We start from the raw sequence: 21,054 nt of genomic DNA on the forward strand, positions 1-21,054 counted from the left end.
TGTCATTAGCGTAAAAGCAACCTAAAATCGGCTTGGTTTGTCAATCTTTGATATGGAACAACTGAGAGAGAACTGCAAAAAACAAAAACAAAAAAATACAGATGAAAGAAAAAACAGATTGAATATATAAAATATTTATATATCTAAGATAAGATCCTACTGTAAATACTAAATACATTAGTTAGAAAATCTCAGAAAACATGTGTGATAACAAATACACACAAAAAAAATATAGAAGATCTCAGAAAAAAACATATAAAAATATTTAAAATGTTAAAATTAAGCTAAATAATATTAAGCCATAATTTATTTAAAAATAAAACTTACGAACCCGGCGCGTAGCGCCGGAATACCACTAGTAATTAATAAATATTTCCCACACCGCAACATGACTTTTGATTTCGCAAGTGTCAAACCAAATAAAGTAGTAATAAAATTGATCAATAAATGCTATCTAATTTATGGAGTATGCATATAAATTAATTTTATTAATGTCGTTATTTCATAGAGTATGCTTTCATTACTTTCACATTTTACGTATTTATCAATTTTCGGCTTCTTTTTCCAAAGACCATTTAGGTTGGCAAAAACAGACGATGCATGTAAGCCTCAATTAAGTTCTCACTTCCCCAACTTATGAAATCTTATCGTAATAGCCGGTTTGTGATATTTGTAGAAATGTTTAACGGAAATAATTTAGTTATCTATGTCACAAAAATAATGTAAAAATCCGTCGCACGAAATGGCCCATGGACCGAATGAGCAGACATGTATGGTTCACTAGCCGTAGACGGTCATGATGTTACAAGTGGTATCAGAGCCGAACCCAAACGAATGTATAGTTATGTGTTGCTCACACAAACAGGGGTAACAATTTTGGAACGCAACAAAGACGTTGCATTCTTTGAGATGAGGTAAATTGTAACATCTCAGTTTGTATATGAAAAGACTTAAATCAGTAAAGTGCATTTATCTTTTCAGTCACACATTCGTTTAGAACTCTAGAGTTAAGAGTGATTTAGATGGAATAGTGAAACTTACCGGAAAGTTTTATCGTGTGATTGAGGGCAAATCACCTAAAAAAGTCAATGTAATGATTGTAGGGTAGTAAACAAAAATTTTAAACCTCCTAAAAATTAATGCATTGCTCGATAAAATGGGATCCACAATCCGAAAACGGGAACAAAAAAACAATTAACCTTGAAGAGACGGGCGTTACAATTATATTCAATTCGAATCACATATTATTATTCTCGCTTTTCATAAAGCTATTTCGCTATATGGATGTATCATTTATCAGAAAATGACTTTACATGATACAATAACTTAATCCGAAGTTCATGATCTTTTACAATGAGTTATGATGGAAAATGGCGTTCAGTTGCTAACAATAAAATAAACGAGACATATGAAAATATGAAACATTTAGTAACCGAATGTAAACATACTAACATAGTAACGTAGATTTTTTCTTTTTTTTTTGGTCAAAGTAACGTAGATTATTCAGCGGATTAAATGGACAATCTTTGCTAGCCAAAACGTTTTAAAAAACAGTAAAAAAATGTTCTAACAAACTTTTTTTTTTTAAAGTGTGGGTTTTAAAAAAATAATCTAAAATTAGAAAATAATTTAAAATAAAAGTTGAGTAAAAAATAAAAATGGTCTAAATGTAAGTATAAATATATAAAATGAATAAAAAGTTGAGGCCATTACATGAGGAATAAATTTGCAGAATGGATAGTTGGTTATTAAAAATGTTATTTCAATTAGTTGGGGAATTAAAACCCATTTTCCCGATTTATATTCCTTCTTACAATCAAATATTTGATATTGAATATTTCTAAAAGTATTTTTTTTTTGTCATCAACAATACAGACTCATACTGACTATGTAAACCAAACTGGGTGATCTGCATCCATGTGAACGATGAAAGATGATTGCTTTCTAGCACTGCGTGCTAGACTATCTGCTTTTGAATTTTGCGTCCGTGGTACATAGATAATCTCTGATCGGGTGAAACTCTCTTTCAGGATCTTGATATCTTCCAAATAATTTGCAAAAGCTGGTCATTCTTCTGGTTCTGAAACCATCTTCACCAACTGAGAACAATCCGTTGCAAACGTAAACTGAAATTAACGTAAATTCCTCATGCATTCTATTGCCCATAATAGCGCTTCCATCTCCGCATGAAGAGGTGAGAGACTAGCCCTAACATTCTTCGCCCCCAACAATCCATCGAAACCTTCCAAAGTATTGAGCCAACTTTGTCCTGAAAAAATAACACCCTCTTTCCACGAGCCATCTGTAAAACACCATCTTCCTGGGATCGACGGCAATACCGTATCTATTATTGGTGGTGGCGTCCTCTGGTCATTCACTACTTGTGCACTACTTGTGCCTCAGCCCACAATGTTGATTCTGTTTCAGCCAATTTAAGCGTATCCGTAGGGTCCATATCTAAATTACTGAAAACTTTATTATTCTTAGCTTTCCAGATGTACCATAGTATCCATGCAAACTGGTGATCCTCAATCTGCGGGAAAATTCTCCAGAATAGATGATCTATGTTTGTGAAGAGGGAACTTGTTGGAAAAATAGCTGGATTTGATGGTATCTTTGAAAGAGCCCAAACCTGAAGAGCTCGAGGACATTAAAAAAACACATGATTTATCGATTCCTCAGGAGCTCCACATCTTACACAACAGATATTCCCTTGAATCCCCCTTGCTTGTAAATTCTTCCGCACCGCTATACACCCTGTCACTAATTTCCATAGGAAATTTTTTAGCTTTGGTGGGCATCGTATTTTCCAGCAGTAAGCCTTCAAGACATCAACTGTGGGACCAATCAGTAATGGTGGTCTTTCTCTATCTGGATAAATCAGTTCTACTTAATATCCTGATTTGACCGTATATTTTCCATTTTTTGTAAAGTGTCATCCATCTCTATCCACCCCGCTGAGTCCTGCTTAGTGGAATACTTTCTATAAATTTCACATCCTGAAGATCCACCAAAGCCTGAATTGCCTCTGAATTCCAAGTTCGCCAGGTAGAGTCAACGAGGGACTCTACTGTGTTACGTATATAAAGATCGAAACCCTCAAGAACCAAAATGACCTTAGGACCAAAATAAAAACCGTATACTTTATGAAGTTTAATCTCCAAATTCCATAAAACTTTAACCATAAAACATTTGAAGCTGTTAAATTATAATACAGACCCAAGCTTTCTCCTGCATCATATGTCTCACGTGGAAATTTAAAAAACGTGACCTTAGTTACAATAATATGCACCAATAATTTAATCCTAAATCTGGCCATCATATGAACCAAAAAGTACCAAGCTCCATTGCTGCGGCAGATTAGTAACCCCCCTTGGAAGATTTGAAGACCATGACTTATTCCTGGTAATACCAATCTTGACCTCAAGGCTCCGAACCTGTTGCTGCTTCAGAAAAGAGCATTGGACTCCTGAGCCAATAAAAGTGTATTGTTCCTCCCCCCACCTTCGTACTTGTTGGTACTTTAGATCAATGAGCCCTATCTCAATTGGCCTATACATCGAACCTTTGTCTGTATTTGGTTTGATGAGACCAAACACATAAACTCCATAATTCTGAGATTTCGTCTTGATGATGATTGACATCCATATCCAATCAGAATATCCTAGTAATTTCCCAGATCTTCCCATTCTAATCTTCCTTTTTGGCAAGATCTGTCGAGAATCCGAAATAGCCTTTCTTGCTAAAACTCCATGTCTCTCTCTGATCTAAAAGTACTATAAATATAAAATAAGAGTTTAAAACAAGGCAGTGACTTTGTCACACAAAAAAAAACAAGGTAGTGGCTTTCGGTTTTGGGGTTTTGAACGTTAATTATCAAACAACATGACAATCGACTGACATCTAACATCTAACATCTAACATCTTGCCACATACAAGGGCACGTAGAGTTTATTTTATTTTACCCATCGATGTAAAAGTATATTGACTTACTGCTACAAGTTTTTTATTGGTTGAGAAGTACAGATGAGTGGAACGTTGCCGTGGCCGTGACTCAACCGGCGACAGTCGGTCAAACCGGAGCTTTTGCCTCTTTGACTTCTGCTTACATGTCAGTTCACTTTCGATACCACAGTTTAAGATTTTTTTCTATAAGATAAAATTTAAATAGGATTGAATAAACTAAGGAGGTTGCTAGTGGGACTCAGATTCGATAGATTCGATAGAGTTAATTGGTTTTAAAAGTTGAGAGATTTGTTAAATTGAAAATAGTCGTAGAAAATTTTGTATATTGTGAAAATTTATGAAAATAAAATAATGTAATGATTCTAAGAATTCAAAGGAAACATATAGTATTCTCAAAATTTTGATTTGTGAGTTAAAATGTTAAGAATTCAACTTTCAATAACACTTACTTTACTAGATTTGTAGAATCATTAAAATCAAATTTTTTTGAATAATAAATGATTTTATATATAATTATAGAATCATCAGACCAATAACACTAGATTTTAGTGAATATGTGAAAATCTATAAACCAATAACACTAAACTTAAAAATTATAAAACTCATTATAAATCAAATTCCCACTAACACCTCTGAGAAATAAGATGATATAGGTCAAAAGAAAAAAGCAAAACCTCGAGAAATCTGATTTATAAAAGAAAAGCATTTACAATATAAAAATAAAAACAAAAGAGAGAAGATTTGTGATGAAGTAAATTAGGAAGCAAAAGAAAAATGGTAAAATTATAAATATAAATATTCGGCGGGAGACCGTTGATTGCGGTTGGGAATAAAGCCATTTGACAAGGAGGCTTGTCCGTTTTGACCCCATTTCTTTCTTGTTTTTTCTTTTTCTTGTAAATACGTATAAACACTACTTATCCTTTACGAGGAAGAGATCGAGACGAAGCTCTTTGTGTTCCATCGCCGGTTCTTTTCGGCGATTCCGACTCCGGTATACGTCGGTCTGTCTGACGAGTATAACCGGCTCTGACTCTGGTGGCTCGCGGTTTTCACGACGGAGCTATCCGGCTTTTGGTTTCGCGTCGCGCTCTTCTCTATGGCGACGACGGATTCTCACTAGGTTTTTTCCGGTTTCGTTGATCGACGTTTCCCGTTCCTATCTGTTCAATCGCCTCTCTTTCCTTAGCATCGATTCCTCTCTTCCTCTCCTCCTCGCGAGCCGTTTCATCTTCGGGCTTCTTCTTATCATTAAAGATGACCGAATCTCAAGTAGGAAGATCGATGGTGGTGGGATCGATTGTAGGCGATCCGGTGTGTGACTTGATCGCCGTGAAGATTGTTCCTTTGTGTGCGGTTCTTCATCGGCTTAGTTCTGTTGACGACGGAGTTCCGTCGAGTCTCCTCCTCTATCGTCGGTGGAAGGTAGCTAGTCCTCTCCTTGACGCGTATCTCAAGACGCAGGACGCCGTTACACGTGGTGGAATGAGTAAGCGTCTTCTTCAACGGGATTTAGGCCCGTGTTGTTTGTTTTCTTTTATCCCGTTGGATGGGCATCATGTCTTGTAGTGTTGGGCTTTGTCCAGTTGGACCTTGACCCGTTATTAAAATTCCAGAGGAAAAAAAAGTAATTAAACACTACTTCCTCTTTTTTTTCTCTCTCAAATACGAGTGATTAAACAATTTCCTATAGTTCTAAATTAATACATTTTCAAAATTTAAATATTGTCAATCAATAATCTTTGATATCTAAAATTTGTTACTATTGACTAATATAAATCATTTAAAATATTTCATCAACTAATGTTGGAAAAGTCTTTACCTTAAATTCTTTTTAGTAAACAAATCATATTATTTTTTTCAAAAGTATTAATTTAAAATAATAATGTACTAAAATCAAAACAATAATAATAAAAAACATAATTATATTTTTTCTGGGATTATCATTTGTGATTGATATTTACATAAAATACTCATTGTATATTTGTATGTATAACCTATAACTATTATTATTATTTAAGCATACAAGTTCTTAAACATACAATCCTAATAAACGACAAAAATATACAACCAAAATAATAAATAAATTTACTTATTGTAACTTATTTGAGTAAGTTTAAGAAAATTGAATAACTTTATATGGCTACCATTTTATCATAGTTTGATATCACTAAAATGTATCTGCGTGAACTCTTATTTTCTCCATATCATCATCCAACATGAGTCCGCGAAATATATTTTGATCTATTCTAATTTTTTTAGGATAATATATTAAATTCCTAAGAAATCAAAATTATTCAATACATTTTGTTTATTCAAATTAAAACCAAAAAAAAATTTAATATATTTAGATTCAATCATATTGTTTAGCTGCAAAAAGATCATACCATATAGGTTGCTCAAATACAATGTTTATTCTATATTTACTTTTTCATACAGATTAACTACATAATGGATTAAGCCTCATTCCAACATACTCTATTTTGTATTGAAAATATAAAACTACTGCTCTATCAAATTTACAGAAATAAGTATGGAAAAAGAAGTGCGGACTATTTGCTAACTTGTGAAGTAACTCCGAGATAGTGAAAAGAAAAAAAAATGGAAGAAAACACTCGAGTGTTTAGTTGTTGGGTTAACTACTTGAATGGTTTGCAAAAATACCAATTACCAAATGTCAAAGCGGCTCGTCAACGTGTTTTCTGCTTGTTTTGTTTAATTAAATTGTGTGACCTCAGTTTGTGCTAATGTCGTCACTTCTCTTCTTCGTTTTATAAAAGCTATTGTCATATTGCTTGGATGTTTTCGAAGTTTATTAGTAACACAATTGCCGTAAGTTCATCTCTTACCAAATTGCTTGTTTGTTTTTCTGCTTTAATAATCAACAAAAACTCGTTATGTAGTAAGCATGGTTTAAATACTTTCTCATAACTTGTACAATCAAGAAAATTAACAAAATTTATTTTGGAGAACTGACACAAAGGTGAACAAGATCATTTGGGCGTATTGTTAGGAGGATATCACCTTTTTCACTCAAAACACCCTGATAAATAATAGGCTAATAGCAAATGTAATCTTTACTACTAAAAAAAACAAAACTAGTTTAGTTGTAGGGTTGTCCTTAAAAAAAAAAAAAGTTTAGTTGTAGTGGTACTTTAGGTAAATGTAAACACGTTCATTTATTTACCACCACGCCGCCCTATGTGAAAAGAGATCTAAAGATTTCATGGGAACACACTCACATGGCTTTGTTCTTTTCATTTCTTCACGTTCTTTTCTTATACTAACTTCTTTTTTAGCAAAAAATGTTAAGTATACATTTTCTTTGTAGTTACTCTGAGTTCATAAAAGAAGCATTTGATGTTAATAAAAACAAACTATGCAGAAGAAGACGACACAACTTTCCTCCAGATTAGTTTACAAAATGACATAGGTTCTTTAGCAAAAAAAAAGAAAAAGACATACGTTATAAAATTTCGACCGACAATGCTTAAACAAGAATTAAAAAAATGACAGTAATTAAACTCAATAAAGTAATAATAAAAGCATTGTGTAACTAATTAAATAAGGAAAGTAAATAAATCATTAAATGAATGCTAACTGTCAATATATTTTCTGTCCATTGGTACCTTCCTGCTTCCTCCAACTTCCTTCCATATATACAACACTTGAGCTCCTCCCTTCCTCTTCACACTCCCTCTTCTCTCTTCCATCTGTACGTCTCTCGCCTGCCTTATTATTTCAGCGTTTTTTAGCTGATAATCTCGCCGGCATTTCTCTTCTCTCTTTGGTGAAGTTATGAAGAATTTTGCGTCCGTGGCTGCTCTACTACTGCTTCTCTGTTTTCCGGTAGCTTTCTCCGGTCATGATTACGGCCAAGCTCTTTCCAAGAGTCTTCTCTTCTTCGAAGCTCAGAGATCTGGTGTCCTCCCTCGTAACCAAAGAGTCACTTGGCGCTCTCACTCCGGTCTCAACGACGGCAAATCCAGCGGCGTATGTCTCATATCTCTCTTGATTAAACAGTGTTTCCGACATTGTTCCTGTTTCATTCGTTTTTGGACTAAAATCTTGTTGTTTGGTTTGTTTTTTTTCCTTAGGTGAATCTGGTTGGAGGTTACTACGACGCCGGGGATAATGTGAAATTTGGACTTCCGATGGCTTTCACGGTGACGATGATGGCGTGGAGCGTCATTGAATACGGGAACCAGTTAGCGGCCAACGGCGAGCTAGGCCACTCCATTGATGCCATTAAATGGGGTACTGATTACTTCATCAAAGCCCATCCTGAGCCCAACGTCCTTTACGGCGAGGTATTTATTATTTATATTTATAAGATTTCTAAATAATCAACATTTTAATTTCTAAATTCATTATGATTATTATTTTTAGGTTGGAGACGGCAACACCGACCATTACTGTTGGCAGAGACCGGAAGAAATGACGACGGACAGGAAAGCTTACCGGATAGATCCAAGTAATCCCGGGTCGGATCTAGCGGGAGAAACAGCAGCTGCTATGGCCGCAGCTTCAATAGTCTTCCGCCGATCTAACCCTGCTTACTCTAGGCTTCTACTCACTCACGCTTATCAGGTTAGTTTTTATTAGTATTATTCTTCGGCGCATTTTTAACTTTTTCAAAGTGCGGATTTTAGCATAAAGTGAAGTGATGTTAATTCACCGGCAGTTACGTTGGGGGGAAGTTGCAGACACGCTATTATTGCACATCAGTATAAAGTCACTTAAAAAGTCATTTTCAGCGCACGTTAGGCGTTATATCAGCAGCGTCAGTTAACCATGAAAATGAACAAATCTGAAAATTAAATTTGTTTTTCATTCTAATTGCAATAAATATATAAATGCTTTTGAAAAGGAAATATTCTGAGATTTGCTATACCTAATATCAGTAACCAATCACGAGGAGTTTAACAAATTTTTATATCCTAACACTCTTGAGTGTAAAATTAATCTGAACACACTAAGCTTCCTAAAAACTAAAAATACTACGTAAATGGACCCCGCAAAGGATAGAGTTAGGTCGCTTTTATAGGGTTTGAAGCGACGCCGTTCTCTATCCTCACGGGTTTTGTGGGTTGTGACCGTATAAATCTCAGCCGTTTATCTCAAATTTCTATTATTTGTTATCTAGAAAAAACCTTCGCACATCGGCACATGCCTTGGGCTGTCGGTGCCCCATACGGTTTAACGACCTTTACCAATTTTACATTTATTCTTCAGCAAATACCTCCCAACAAAAATCTCTAAAGTAGCCTTGCTTTCTAAGTTTTATTACGGTTTTGCCATTATAATTTAATTTAATTTCTGTTTCTTGTTGCAGCTGTTTGATTTCGCGGACAAATACAGAGGAAAATACGACAGCAGCATCACCGTCGCTAGTAAATACTACGGATCCGTCAGTGGTTACAATGTAAGCCTACGGATAATTGAAAATCTGATAGATTAACGGTGGCTTTACACTGTTGTCTGAAATTGACCCCTTAATTTCAATGATCAGGACGAGTTACTCTGGGCTGCCTCGTGGCTATACCAAGCATCCAACAACCAGTTCTACTTGGATTACTTGGGTCGTAACGGTGACTCCATGGGTGGTACCGGTTGGTCCATGACCGAGTTTGGTTGGGACGTTAAGTACGCTGGTGTTCAAACCCTTGTCGCCAAGGTTAGTTAATACTTGATAGTGCAGCACCAATTTTTGTTAACCGGTTTGACAATCTTGGTTTGATTTTAAACCGGGTTTATTTCTTCTTTTGTGGTGGGACAGTTCTTGATGCAAGGGAAAGCAGGACGTCACACGGCTGTGTTTCAGAAGTTTCAACAGAAAGCTGATTTCTTTATGTGTTCCTTGTTGGGTAAAGGCTCCCGAAACATTCAGAAGACTCCCGGTGGTTTGATTTTCCGACAGCGTTGGAACAACATGCAGTTTGTCACCAGCGCTTCCTTCTTGACCACCGTTTACTCTGATTACTTAACTTCCTCTCGAAGCTACTTGAGATGCTCTGCTGGCAACGTCGCTCCTTCGCAACTTCTCTCCTTTGCTAAATCACAGGTTGATTATATTCTTGGAGATAACCCGAGAGCTACTAGCTATATGGTTGGTTACGGTAACAACTTCCCTCAGAGAGTTCACCACCGTGGCTCCTCCATCGTCTCTTACAAGGTTGACCGCTCTTTTGTCACTTGCCGTGGTGGTTACGCCACCTGGTTCAGCCGTAAAGGCAGTGATCCCAACCTCCTCACTGGTGCTATTGTCGGCGGTCCTGATGCTTACGACAATTTCGCTGACAGGAGAGATAACTATGAGCAGACCGAGCCTGCTACTTACAACAATGCACCCCTCCTTGGTGTTCTTGCTCGTCTCAGCAGTGGTCATTCCGGTTACAGCCAGCTTCTTCCAGGTTTGTGTCTGAGATTCAACACATTCCAATTCCAATGTACCTTGGGAAGAGGTTTGGAACTCAAAGTTGTTTGCTTTGTTTTTTGTTATCTCTCTGCAGCAGCGGTTCCTGCTCCTGTTGTTGTCCGAAGACCAATGCCTATTCGTAAACCGAGAGTGACTTCCCCGGTCCGAGGTATGCTCTTGTGTGCTTTTGTGTATCTGTTGAACAGAGAGTTGACTGTGTGTTGATTAATTGTGCAGCTTCTGGTCCAGTGGCTATAGTTCAGAAGATGACAGGTTCATGGGTCTCAAAGGGAAGGACTTACTACAGATACTCAACAACTGTAACAAACAAATCACCAAGAGCTCTGAAAAGTCTTAACCTTTCGATCAAGAATCTCTACGGACCAATCTGGGGACTCTCTAGATCAGTAAACTCATTCGGTCTACCTTCCTGGATGCACTCATTGCAATCCGGAAAATCCCTAGAGTTCGTCTACATTCACTCAACAACGCCCGCCAATGTCGCGGTTTCAAGCTACACGTTGGCTTGACCAGACAACAAACTTCGAAAAGAATCACAGTGTGTATAGGGTCGTGAGAAGAAAGTGTTGGTTTTTCCCTATGGTTCATCAAGAACGTTTAAAGGTTTGGTCTTTTTATTTTCATTTTGCTTTTTTTTTCGGGTGAATATAGAAGGGTTGAAGAAAGGTGGAAGTAAGGTGTGAAGAGACAGTCAAAGACTCTTCGGAAAATTTAAAAGAAGAGTGAAAGTGCTCATCCTCTTTCTACTCCTAGTTCAATGCTTTTTAAAAATTATATATAGGAAGATAGGAAAAAAAGATAGTGTTTTGTGAGATCTTCCTTCTCTTAAAAAGGGTCTCTTGTGAGAATCTGCGAGGATTGTTTTTTCATTCCTTGTAGCTCAAAAAACATCTGTATGCCTGTCCTTTTGCGTTTTTATCTTTCTTGTGGTCAGTTGTAAAACTCAACAACAGTCCTTAAATGAAATGTGATTTGGTTATCAACTGTGAAATTGTATTTTCTTTATCTACACAAGATGTTGAATTTAGTGGGTACTCTAAATCTTTTCCTCAATTCAAAGGTAATTTCATTTCTCATCTTATGACATGTTTTGTTTGTCTTCCATAAATAGATAAAATTTGAAACTTATTGATATCACTAATATGAAATGCGCAAAATGAGAATAATTGTTTTGAAAAATTGATATCACTTGGAACTTTTCCCCCAAGTTTTTTTTTTTTTTTTTTCCTAACCGAGTATCCTGGCCCCACCGAGGTGGTCCAGACTAGAGACCGAAGTGAGCAAGGACGCTGCCAGGGCGTCACCATGTGGCTCACCGTGTAACGGTCTTCGGTCTCGGGTGCTGCAGCCCACATGTAAATTCCGCAGTGGCCAAAGCTCGAACCCAGGGGCGGGCACTCCAGCTGGAGCTCCTATACCACTAGACCAAAGCAACTTGGTTTAAAACTGTATAGGTTGAACTTTTTATAGTGACTGGACTCACCCCGAAGGGCCACCTCGCCAGAAATCCCCGTAGGGATTTTTTAGCTAACCCAGTACCACCCCGCTTTCCCCGAGTATCGAACTGGCGACCTCGGGTAGTCGTGTGTGAGAAACATTCAAGTTGTTTATTTTCTACAAGATATTAACTCACTAGATGTAGTAGTTAGGTATAATTAATCTATTTTACCAATCAGTAAATCTACTAAGAAGTTGCTAAAAATAGAGATAATTTTATCACAACATAGAATACAAATACACAAAATACGAGGAGAGAGTATGGTCAGTACAAAGAAGGTAGCAAAACACAGAGACGTATAACTTTATGATGTATTTTTTTGCTTAGGACACAAGCAACTTCGATGGTAACAAAACACAGAGACATATAACAATATGATTCACAACGAACATAGAAATATACAACCTGAGACTTTTCCAACACCTTCCTTCTTCTCACAGGCTCCACACTAGTATAAAAAGCTTCAGTTCTTTGTCTTGTTATACATTTCATCAATCTCTTTCTGCGCAAACAAAATCAGAGGTTAAGATCACTCAGCTTAGCAAACCTCAAAACATTATTAAGCGTGGAAATAAAGCTAATTATTTGAATGTGTTGTTTATGTAAAAATAATAAAATGAATGAGACTTTTTATATACCTGATAGTACTTGAGAAGCTGAGGCCTTTTCTTCTTGTAAGAAGGTGTGATGAGATCTCTTTCCATGTCGAATGGAACTGTGTCCAAGTGAACACCTTTTATCAGCTCAAATCCCTTTAGCTGTAATAAAAAAAGAACACAACAATTTTCTTTCAAAGATTGTTGGAAAAAAGCAAATTATTAAGAAGACTCATGAATAAGTTATAAACCTTTTTGTCTTTGGCTACTCTGTTGAACTCTCCAAGGATAAACTCTTTGGTCTTTTGGTTTTGACCGATAGTCTCAAAGTCTCCTGAAACGTTATGTTCTTTAGCCCAATGTTCGATCTGTATCTTGCTTGGACAGACCACTGCCACTAAGTAAGACTCATAGCTGTTTCCATATACCCATACCTACAAAAATATATTAACAAATCAGTTTCTATAAAACCAATAAAAAAAACATTAACCGGATTGACCATTACCGATTCAATGGCAGCTACGTGGCTGTAAATGTTCTCCAAGTTCTCAACCGCAACGTATTCTCCTTGGGAGAGTTTAAAGATGTTCTTCTTTCTGTCGATGATTTTCATGGCTCCATCAGGTTGCCACTCACCAACATCTCCAGTGTGAAGCCATCCATCAATGAAGACTTCTTGAGTGAGATCTTCACGTTTGTAATATCCAGAGAACAAAGTCTTTCCTCTTATGCAAATCTCTCCACGTGGCTTGCTAGCAAGAGCGTCGTAACCCATCTCTGGAACTGACTCGAGCCTTATGTCAACGTTTGGAACCGGTGGACCAACCGTTCCAAGCATTTGAAGCTCATTTGGAATCGATACAAATGTCCCACCACAGCTCTCCGTTAGACCTGCATAATATTTAATTATATTAATACCAAGATATGGATTTGTTTTAAATTACTTGTTCATACCGTATCCTTGGAGAACATGAGCACATGCGACAACTCTAAGGAAAGATTCGATGTGAGCTGCAAGAGGAGCTGCTCCTGAGAGGATTAGACGCACTCTTCCTCCTAATCCTTCTTTTACCTGAATAATTTATATGTTCAAGACTTGGTTTTGTTCTAACAATCAAAAGGTTCAAGATCAAGAGAATGTGGGTATATATGTCATTTTAATTTCACCTTCTTAAATACAATTTTGTCAAAGATTGGAGCTGCTTGTTCATGAGCTTTCCCTTTCACCATGTTATTATGTTTGCTGAAAAAAGCATCCAAGGGTTTCAAAAACAGAGATTAAAATCATTTACACTTTTCTTTTTGATCTAAATAGGGTAACACTTACTAGTTGAAGGCAAAGTTAAATAAGGTCTTCTTTAAGAAACCACCATCAGAAAGTTTCTGCTGAAGACCTGAAAAAATTGACATAAACAGAAAAGAACAGTTAAGAAGAATGTTTCTCAAGTCTTTCTAAAACTAGCCTAGCAAAGTAGTTACCGTTGTATATCCTCTCAAGCACGCGAGGAACAGCGCAGAAAATAGTCGGTTTCAAAGCAGCAATGTCTTCAACTAAAATCTTAACATCCTGAAGAAAACAGATTATGGATATATAACTAAGTCCATTATGAAACAGATTCAGTAATAAAAAGAAACAGTTCTATAACCTACCCCTCTCCAAAAACCTATGGAGGCTGCTTCATATATAAATAACTCCTCAATCACGCGATCGAAGATATGAGCCAGAGGTAGATATGAGAGGTAAACATCTTTACTGGTTAACTATAACAATTTTTTCACATTGAAACAAAGAAGAGTTTATCAAAATGATTTGCTCTTGATATACATACATATATATATTAAAGTACATGAGAATATAAACAACAATAAGTTACCTCTTCATTGATAGTTTTAAGCAACTTTTTAACACCTTCAAGTAGATAAATAATGCTCTCATTTGTGAGCAAGACTCCTTTAGGATCACCAGTTGTGCCACTTGTATACATTATAGTGCAAATGTCGCTTCTTTTCTTCTCTGGTAACTCATAATGTTTACCCTCACCCTGCAAGTAACATAAAAGACAAATATTTCAGAATCCTGAATATTATTTATATGGAAAGTAGAATTGTAAAAATTAAGGTATATGTGATTCTCTTACAAGCTTCAAGAATTGGTCCCATGAATATATAGATAATCCGTGCCTCTCAGCTTCTGCTCTTTGCACATTTGAAACCTCCCCAAAGCTCACAATATCTGTTCCAACAAGAAATTATGAATTGTTTCATGATTCACTAACTTTCATCTCGGACTCAAAACTCAAAAACAGCTTACTCTTCAAATATTTTGTTGAATTTGGAGCTGTCTTCAATAACTGAAACATCCAAAAAGAGGAACCCACAGAGGAAAAAAACGTTTTGATTATTAGCTAAAGGAGATTTTGCATGATCTTATAACCTAATCAAATCACTGAACAATAACAAGTTACCTCAGAAATCTTTTTCTCCTCAGAAAAAGCAAGTGAAACCTTAGCATGACAAATGATGAATTCTATTGCTCCAGCACCTAACTCATGAACAAAGTTTCAGCTTCAGTGATCCAAAAGTATTATACATACATACATACATACATATAGGAATACCTCGTGGGTAAAAAAAGAGTAAGGTTTTGCACTTTTGGTTGTAATGGAAAATCAAACAATAGAATATACACATTTATGTACATACCAAGAGTGTCATACAGAGGTACACAGTAGAGTCCATGAGCGTTGCAAGCCTAAAATCATTTATATAAAAAACATTGGGTTTAAATGGCGACATTCATAAAACATTTTCAGGAAACTAGATTTATTACTGTTTCATAAACCTAGTTTTTGGTAACCACAATTATATATTAAAGCTCAATCAACATGATATGTTACTTTCGTATTACCTCCATGCTTATAATCCATTCAGGACTATTGGCGCCATAAATACCACATTTCTCTCCCTGCGGACCACAAAAACAATAAAGTTGAGATAGATGCATTTACTTGTATATATAGTTACATAAGTCAAAAATGTTGTGGAGAGTAATTACTTTTCCAACTCCAATAGTCCGGATAGAGTTTCCAAGCTTGATCACTATATCATATACTTCTTTGTAAGTTTGCCACACATATTTCCCTGCCTGTTAGAACAAAACAAGAGTTGTGTGAAATAATTATTCTTATTAAAAGTTTGATACTCCTTATTAAGTTGCTGAGATCTTACTTTTCCATCAACAATTTCTCTACGACCAAGCATAGGATTATCTGGAGATTTCTCCGCAGATAAGCTGAAACCAAAACATAAATTAACAATGAACACTTCTATCGATTTAGCTTTTCAAATTTGTTTCATTATAAGTATACTTTACAGTTTCAATACAAATATTAAATATTTTTCAGGTCTTATTCTTATTTTTAATTCATTAATTAACAAAATCAAACAAAACAATATATTAAATATTGATAAAACAAAAAAATTATCAATTTAAAAAAAAATGTAACGAAAGAAGTAGTTCTTTCTTTTGTTGTTAATACCAAATAAATAATAGCTATGAGCCTATGAACATGGGCCCAAAGGCAACAAATTGTGGAAAAGTATTCTTTGTTGTTATTAATATCAGTGAACAGAGGCACAAAAGGAAATGTTCACCGAAAAAGAAAACAAACACAGGAAAAAATTACCACGAATATGAACAGAACAAAAACATCACCAAGAACTCAGAAACTGAAATTTACACCCACAAAAATTTCACCAGAAAATCTTCAAATTTATAATAAAACATCAAGATGAAATAATGTAACAACCAAGAAATTCAGAAAAAAATGAATCAGTGAAGCCAAACAGGTGGGACTTTGATAGATAGTTTGTCCCATGAGCTAGCTAGAGGAGAGAGATATCTAACCGGAAAATATCCCAGCAACTGAGGAGATCATCGGCAGGTTCAGGAAAACCGTCTTTGGCGTAGATACTCCGGTAAACCGAGCCGACCGACGGACTTCCTCCATCTACGCCTTCTTTTCCCTTCTCAACCTCAACAATGAACCGATCCGTCGCCATTAGTAATTATATATCTGCGTATTTCTCTGTTTGTGTGTTATATAATCTGTATGATGGATCGTTGAATTTGTAGAAGCAAGCAGAAATTTTTAAATTTGCGTTGAATGTTATAAACTTACAATGGGGAAAAGATTTGAAAGACACGAGGGTAGCTGACCAATCCACAATACTTATATGTTATCAGAAATTATATATTAGAATATTATTTTGATTTCCAATAAAGCTTCTATTTATGTTCACTAAGTTATCAAACTTGGAATAATTATCGACTAGTCATAACGAGATGATAAAGTTTTGACCAAGTACTAAATTTTTTTTTAGAAAACTCAAAATTAAGGAATAAACATATATCCGGATTAAAAAAAGTTACATACAGTTGTAAGCGGAAATGTAAAGAAAGCATACGATTGGGACCCAAGTAATGGTATTCTTTTTTTTTTTTACAGCAAAAAATTCACTGAATCATGTAAACTCTATAAACCAAGGTGGTAACTCTGCATCCATGTGTACGACGAAAGACGATTGTTTCCTAGCACTACGTGCCAAGCGATCCGCCCTTATGTTTTCCGTCCTAGGTATATAAACGATATCTGAGTTGATGAAGCTTCTTCTCAAAAGCTTAATGTCTTCCAGGTAGCTTTCAAATGCTGGCCATTCCTCTAGTTCCGAAACCATCTTCAACAGTTGAGAACAATCTGTTGCAAACGTAACCCGAAACTGTCTTAAATTCTTCATGCATTCCATTGCCCAAATTAAAGCCTCTGTCTTCGCATGAAGGGGTGAGAGACTTGCCCTTACATTCCTTACTCCTAACAAACCCTCAAACCCTGGTAGTGTGCTGAACCAGCCCTGTTCGGAAAATAAATCCTTATCTTTCCAAAAACCGTCTGTGAAACACCATCTTCCTATAGTTCCTGCATTAGGTCTGGTCTGTACTACATGTACGCCCCTGGGGTTATTGGTAACATGTGTCTCAGCCCAAAGTGTTGATTCTAATTCTGGTAAGTTAAGCGTTTTCCCTCGGATCAATATCAATATTACTGAAAACTTTATTATTCCGACCCTTCCAAATGTACCATAGTATCCATGCGAACTGATGGTCCTCCATTTTTGGGTTAACTCTCCAGAACAGATGATCCATATTAGCAAACATAGAGCCAATAGGAAAAAGATTTGGATTCGATGGGATCTTAGATAGTGCCCACACTTGACGTGCCGAGGGACATTCAAATAACACATGATTTATTGATTCCTCCGGATCGCCACACCGTGCACAACATGTATCTCCTTGTATTCCTCTCGCTTTTAGTTTTTTTGTTACCGCTATACAACCTGTCAATAACTGCCATAAGAAATGCCTTAACTTCAGAGGACACTTCACTTTCCAGCAGAAAGCTTTGAGAATATCTACATTGGGTCTATAAAAATCTGGCGGTTTTTCCTTGTGAGGGTGGATCATTTCTACTTGATACCCTGATTGTACCGTATACTTCCCATTATTGGTGAAGTGCCATTCATTCCTATCTTCCATTTGAGTTCTACTCAAAGGAATACTTTCAATCATCTTTGCATCGTGTGGTTCCACCAAAGTCCTAATTGCCTGTAGATTCCATGTTCAGGATTCCTGATTAATGGGAGCAGCCACTGTGAGGTCCGGATAACTGTTATGAAGGTTTTTGTTAGCTGGTCTCGGGCGAGTGGATGAGATCCAGGGATCATTCCATACTGAAATAGATGATCATGTTCTAACCCTTTTGATTAGTCCTTTACAAACCAGATATCTAGCATAGATAATACTCATCCAGCCATATGACGGGGAATATGAGCGAATCGGTTACAGGGGTGAAGCATTCCTGTAATATCGTCCTTTGAAAACTCGAGAGAAAATGGCATCTGGCTTCTCGATCAGCCTCCACAGCTGCTTTCCAAGCATCGCCGTATTAAAATCAGTCAAGTCCTTCAATCCTAGGCCACCATTATCCTTATGTTCTCATAATTTATCCCATGATTTCTAGTGCATACCTCTTGTACTTCCACCTGGGCTCCACCAAAACTGAGCTACTGCACTCGTTAATTTTTTCACTGTAGCTTTCGGTAACCGATACATAGACATCACATGATTTGGCAGAGCCGTGATCACCGATTTAATAATCACCTCTTTTCCTCCCTTGGTGAAAAATCTAAACGTCCATCCACTCACCCTATTATTTAGACGCTCTTGTACAAAGCCAAACACTTGTACCTTAGATCCTTCTAGACTTTCTGCCAGTCCTAAATAAGATCCCATCCCGCCTAGGTTCTGAATTCTCAAAATATCTCTTTAACTCTTGGCGACTGGTTTCCTCAATCTTATGGCCAAATTGAATTGATGATTTCTGAAAGTTAATTTGTTGCCCTGAAACAGCCTCATAGTCCTTTGGTATCCTGAGAATAGTTTGACACTATTCTTTGTTTGCCTTACAGAAGAAAAAACTATCATCTGCAAATAGCAAATGAGAAATTGCTGAACACACTCTTGCTACCTTCATACCAGATAACTGTTTTCCCCGTTCCGCTTTTTTTACATCTATCTATATTATTAAAACAGAAGTACAAAATAAAAATACCCCTTAATTTTACCATTTATTTACATTAGAATGCCATTGAGATATTTATCGAACATATATTTAAGTATGCTTGTATTTTCCTAATTTAAATAATAGATTTAAGCATTTAATGTCTTTTCCTAATTTAAATAATAGATTTCCTTAATCAAATTTTAACCAAAATAGATTTTCTAATATATTTTATATTAACATATTAAATCTATATTATTAAAACAGAAGTACAAAATAAAAATACCCCTTAATTTTACAATTTATTTACATTAGAATGCCATTGAGATATTTATTGAACATATATTTAACTATGCTTGTATTTTCCTAATTTAAATAATAGATTTAATCATTTAATATCTTTTCCTAATTTAAATAATTGATTTCCTTAATCAAATCTTAACCAAAATAGATTTCCTAATATATTTTATATTAACATATTAAATATTTTTAATATTTGTTAGTAATACATAATAAAATAAAAAATTGCACATCATAATCAATTTATATAACATATAAATAAAATATAAAATACTTTATTAATATATTATTAGTATAATTCTCTCATAATATAAGTCCTATTAGTTATAAATATTGGATTTTTTATATGACACATTGTGATATAATAGACAGTTAAAATCACAAAATATAATTATTCATAATAATAAATAAAATTGTTATGTTTTAAAATTTTATATTAACAAGTATGTAATACATTTTAATTTACAAATATATATTATACCATTAGTACAAAGAAATTGTTTTAAGTGAAAGCAAATATTTATACGGTCACGTGTCAAGCTCTAGAAATAAACAATAACAGCGCAAGATTATTTTTCTTTAACAAATTTATTTTAATAGATATAATAGTTCCAAATATGTTTATATATTTTATGTATTTATAAATTTATTTGCTTTGTTTTTAAGGGATGCTAAGATTTTGAAATTGGAAAAAATTATGACTCGCCTCTATATTATTTTAATTTGGATAAATTTTATATCAGAATATTTTATTGAATTTTTAATTTTAATTTTTATTATAACTGCAAAGATTAATTTTCAATATAAATTTATGTTTAAATACTACAAATACATCATTGAATATAAACTAAAAAAACTAAAAACATAAAATAAATATCCGCCCGGTCGGGCGGGTCAAGGTCTAGTTTGTAATTAAAACTTCAGTACACATAATAAATAAATAAGGGGTTAAGGAATCTCCTTGACGTAATCCCCGCTGAGGAATTATAAGGCCTCTTGGCTGTCCATTGATAAGTACCCTATATTGAACTGAAGATATACACCCTCACATTAATTTAACCCAATGTGGATCAAATCTCATTTTTTGTAAGAGAGCTTCAATAAAATTTCACTCTATCCGATCATATGCTTTACTCATATCCGTTTTAATTGTCATAAACTTATTTTGACAAGACTTATTAGTTCGCAAACCATGAAGCATTTTCTGCGCAATAAGAATATTATCCGATATTAACCTTCCTGCCACAAAGGCTGATTGTGTTTCCGAAATTAGACGGGGAAGACAACTTTTCAACCTTTGACACAAAACTTCAAGATAATCTTATAACCAACGTTACATAAGCTTATCGGCCTGAGTTCTGTCATCTTTGTAGGTCTCTATTTTTGGGATCATACAAATGTTAGTTATATTTAACCGTGGGTTCATTTCACCTGTAACCAAGAAATTATTCACCAACTCAGTCACATCCTTTTTAACGACACTTCAGGAATGCTGGAAAAATAGAGCTGTCATTCCATCCGGGCCCGGCGCTTTCTCTGAATGCATCATAAATAACGCTTGTCGAACCTCTTCCTCCGTTGCTAATCGCAGTAACATTTGATTCATCTGGGGAGAAATTGATGGTTCTATATCCTCCA

At 35.4% G+C, this 21,054-nt stretch overlaps 2 protein-coding genes across 4 annotated transcripts; one reads left to right on the plus strand and one right to left on the minus strand.

Annotated features, from left to right (window-relative positions):
* Positions 1 to 7,610: 7,610 nt before the first annotated feature.
* On the plus strand, positions 7,611 to 11,388 carry LOC106368973 (endoglucanase 6). Of its 2 annotated transcripts, none has more exons than XM_013809061.3 (8): positions 7,611 to 7,959; positions 8,064 to 8,276; positions 8,356 to 8,556; positions 9,302 to 9,391; positions 9,479 to 9,643; positions 9,746 to 10,379; positions 10,479 to 10,553; positions 10,622 to 11,388. In XM_013809061.3, exons 1-8 carry the CDS (start codon positions 7,765 to 7,767, stop codon positions 10,912 to 10,914), a joined length of 1,866 nt encoding a protein of 621 aa, XP_013664515.1. In that variant the 5' UTR covers positions 7,611 to 7,764; the 3' UTR covers positions 10,915 to 11,388. The 2 variants fall into 2 exon arrangements, with proteins under 2 accessions (XP_013664515.1, XP_013664516.1); XM_013809062.3 differs by having other exon boundaries at positions 7,612 to 7,959; positions 10,482 to 10,553.
* Positions 11,389 to 12,095: 707 nt separating this feature from the next.
* On the minus strand, positions 12,096 to 16,751 carry LOC106368974 (long chain acyl-CoA synthetase 3). 2 transcript variants are annotated; one of them, XM_013809064.3, is made up of 19 exons: positions 16,681 to 16,751; positions 16,407 to 16,587; positions 15,728 to 15,791; positions 15,555 to 15,644; positions 15,408 to 15,464; positions 15,203 to 15,251; positions 14,965 to 15,041; positions 14,811 to 14,850; positions 14,638 to 14,732; positions 14,374 to 14,541; positions 14,150 to 14,260; positions 13,979 to 14,066; positions 13,827 to 13,893; positions 13,667 to 13,742; positions 13,454 to 13,571; positions 13,005 to 13,390; positions 12,751 to 12,933; positions 12,542 to 12,661; positions 12,096 to 12,405 (listed from the first exon to the last, which is right to left on the minus strand). In XM_013809064.3, the coding sequence occupies exons 2-19, from the start codon at positions 16,559 to 16,561 to the stop codon at positions 12,367 to 12,369; spliced, it is 1,983 nt and encodes a 660-aa protein (XP_013664518.2). In that variant the 5' UTR covers positions 16,562 to 16,587; positions 16,681 to 16,751; the 3' UTR covers positions 12,096 to 12,366. The 2 variants fall into 2 exon arrangements, with proteins under 2 accessions (XP_013664518.2, XP_013664517.2); XM_013809063.3 differs by having other exon boundaries at positions 16,407 to 16,710.
* Positions 16,752 to 21,054: the final 4,303 nt, after the last annotated feature.

Source organism: Brassica napus, chromosome C9, assembly GCF_020379485.1.
Source record: "Brassica napus cultivar Da-Ae chromosome C9, Da-Ae, whole genome shotgun sequence".
Classification (NCBI taxonomy): Eukaryota; Viridiplantae; Streptophyta; class Magnoliopsida; order Brassicales; family Brassicaceae; genus Brassica; species Brassica napus.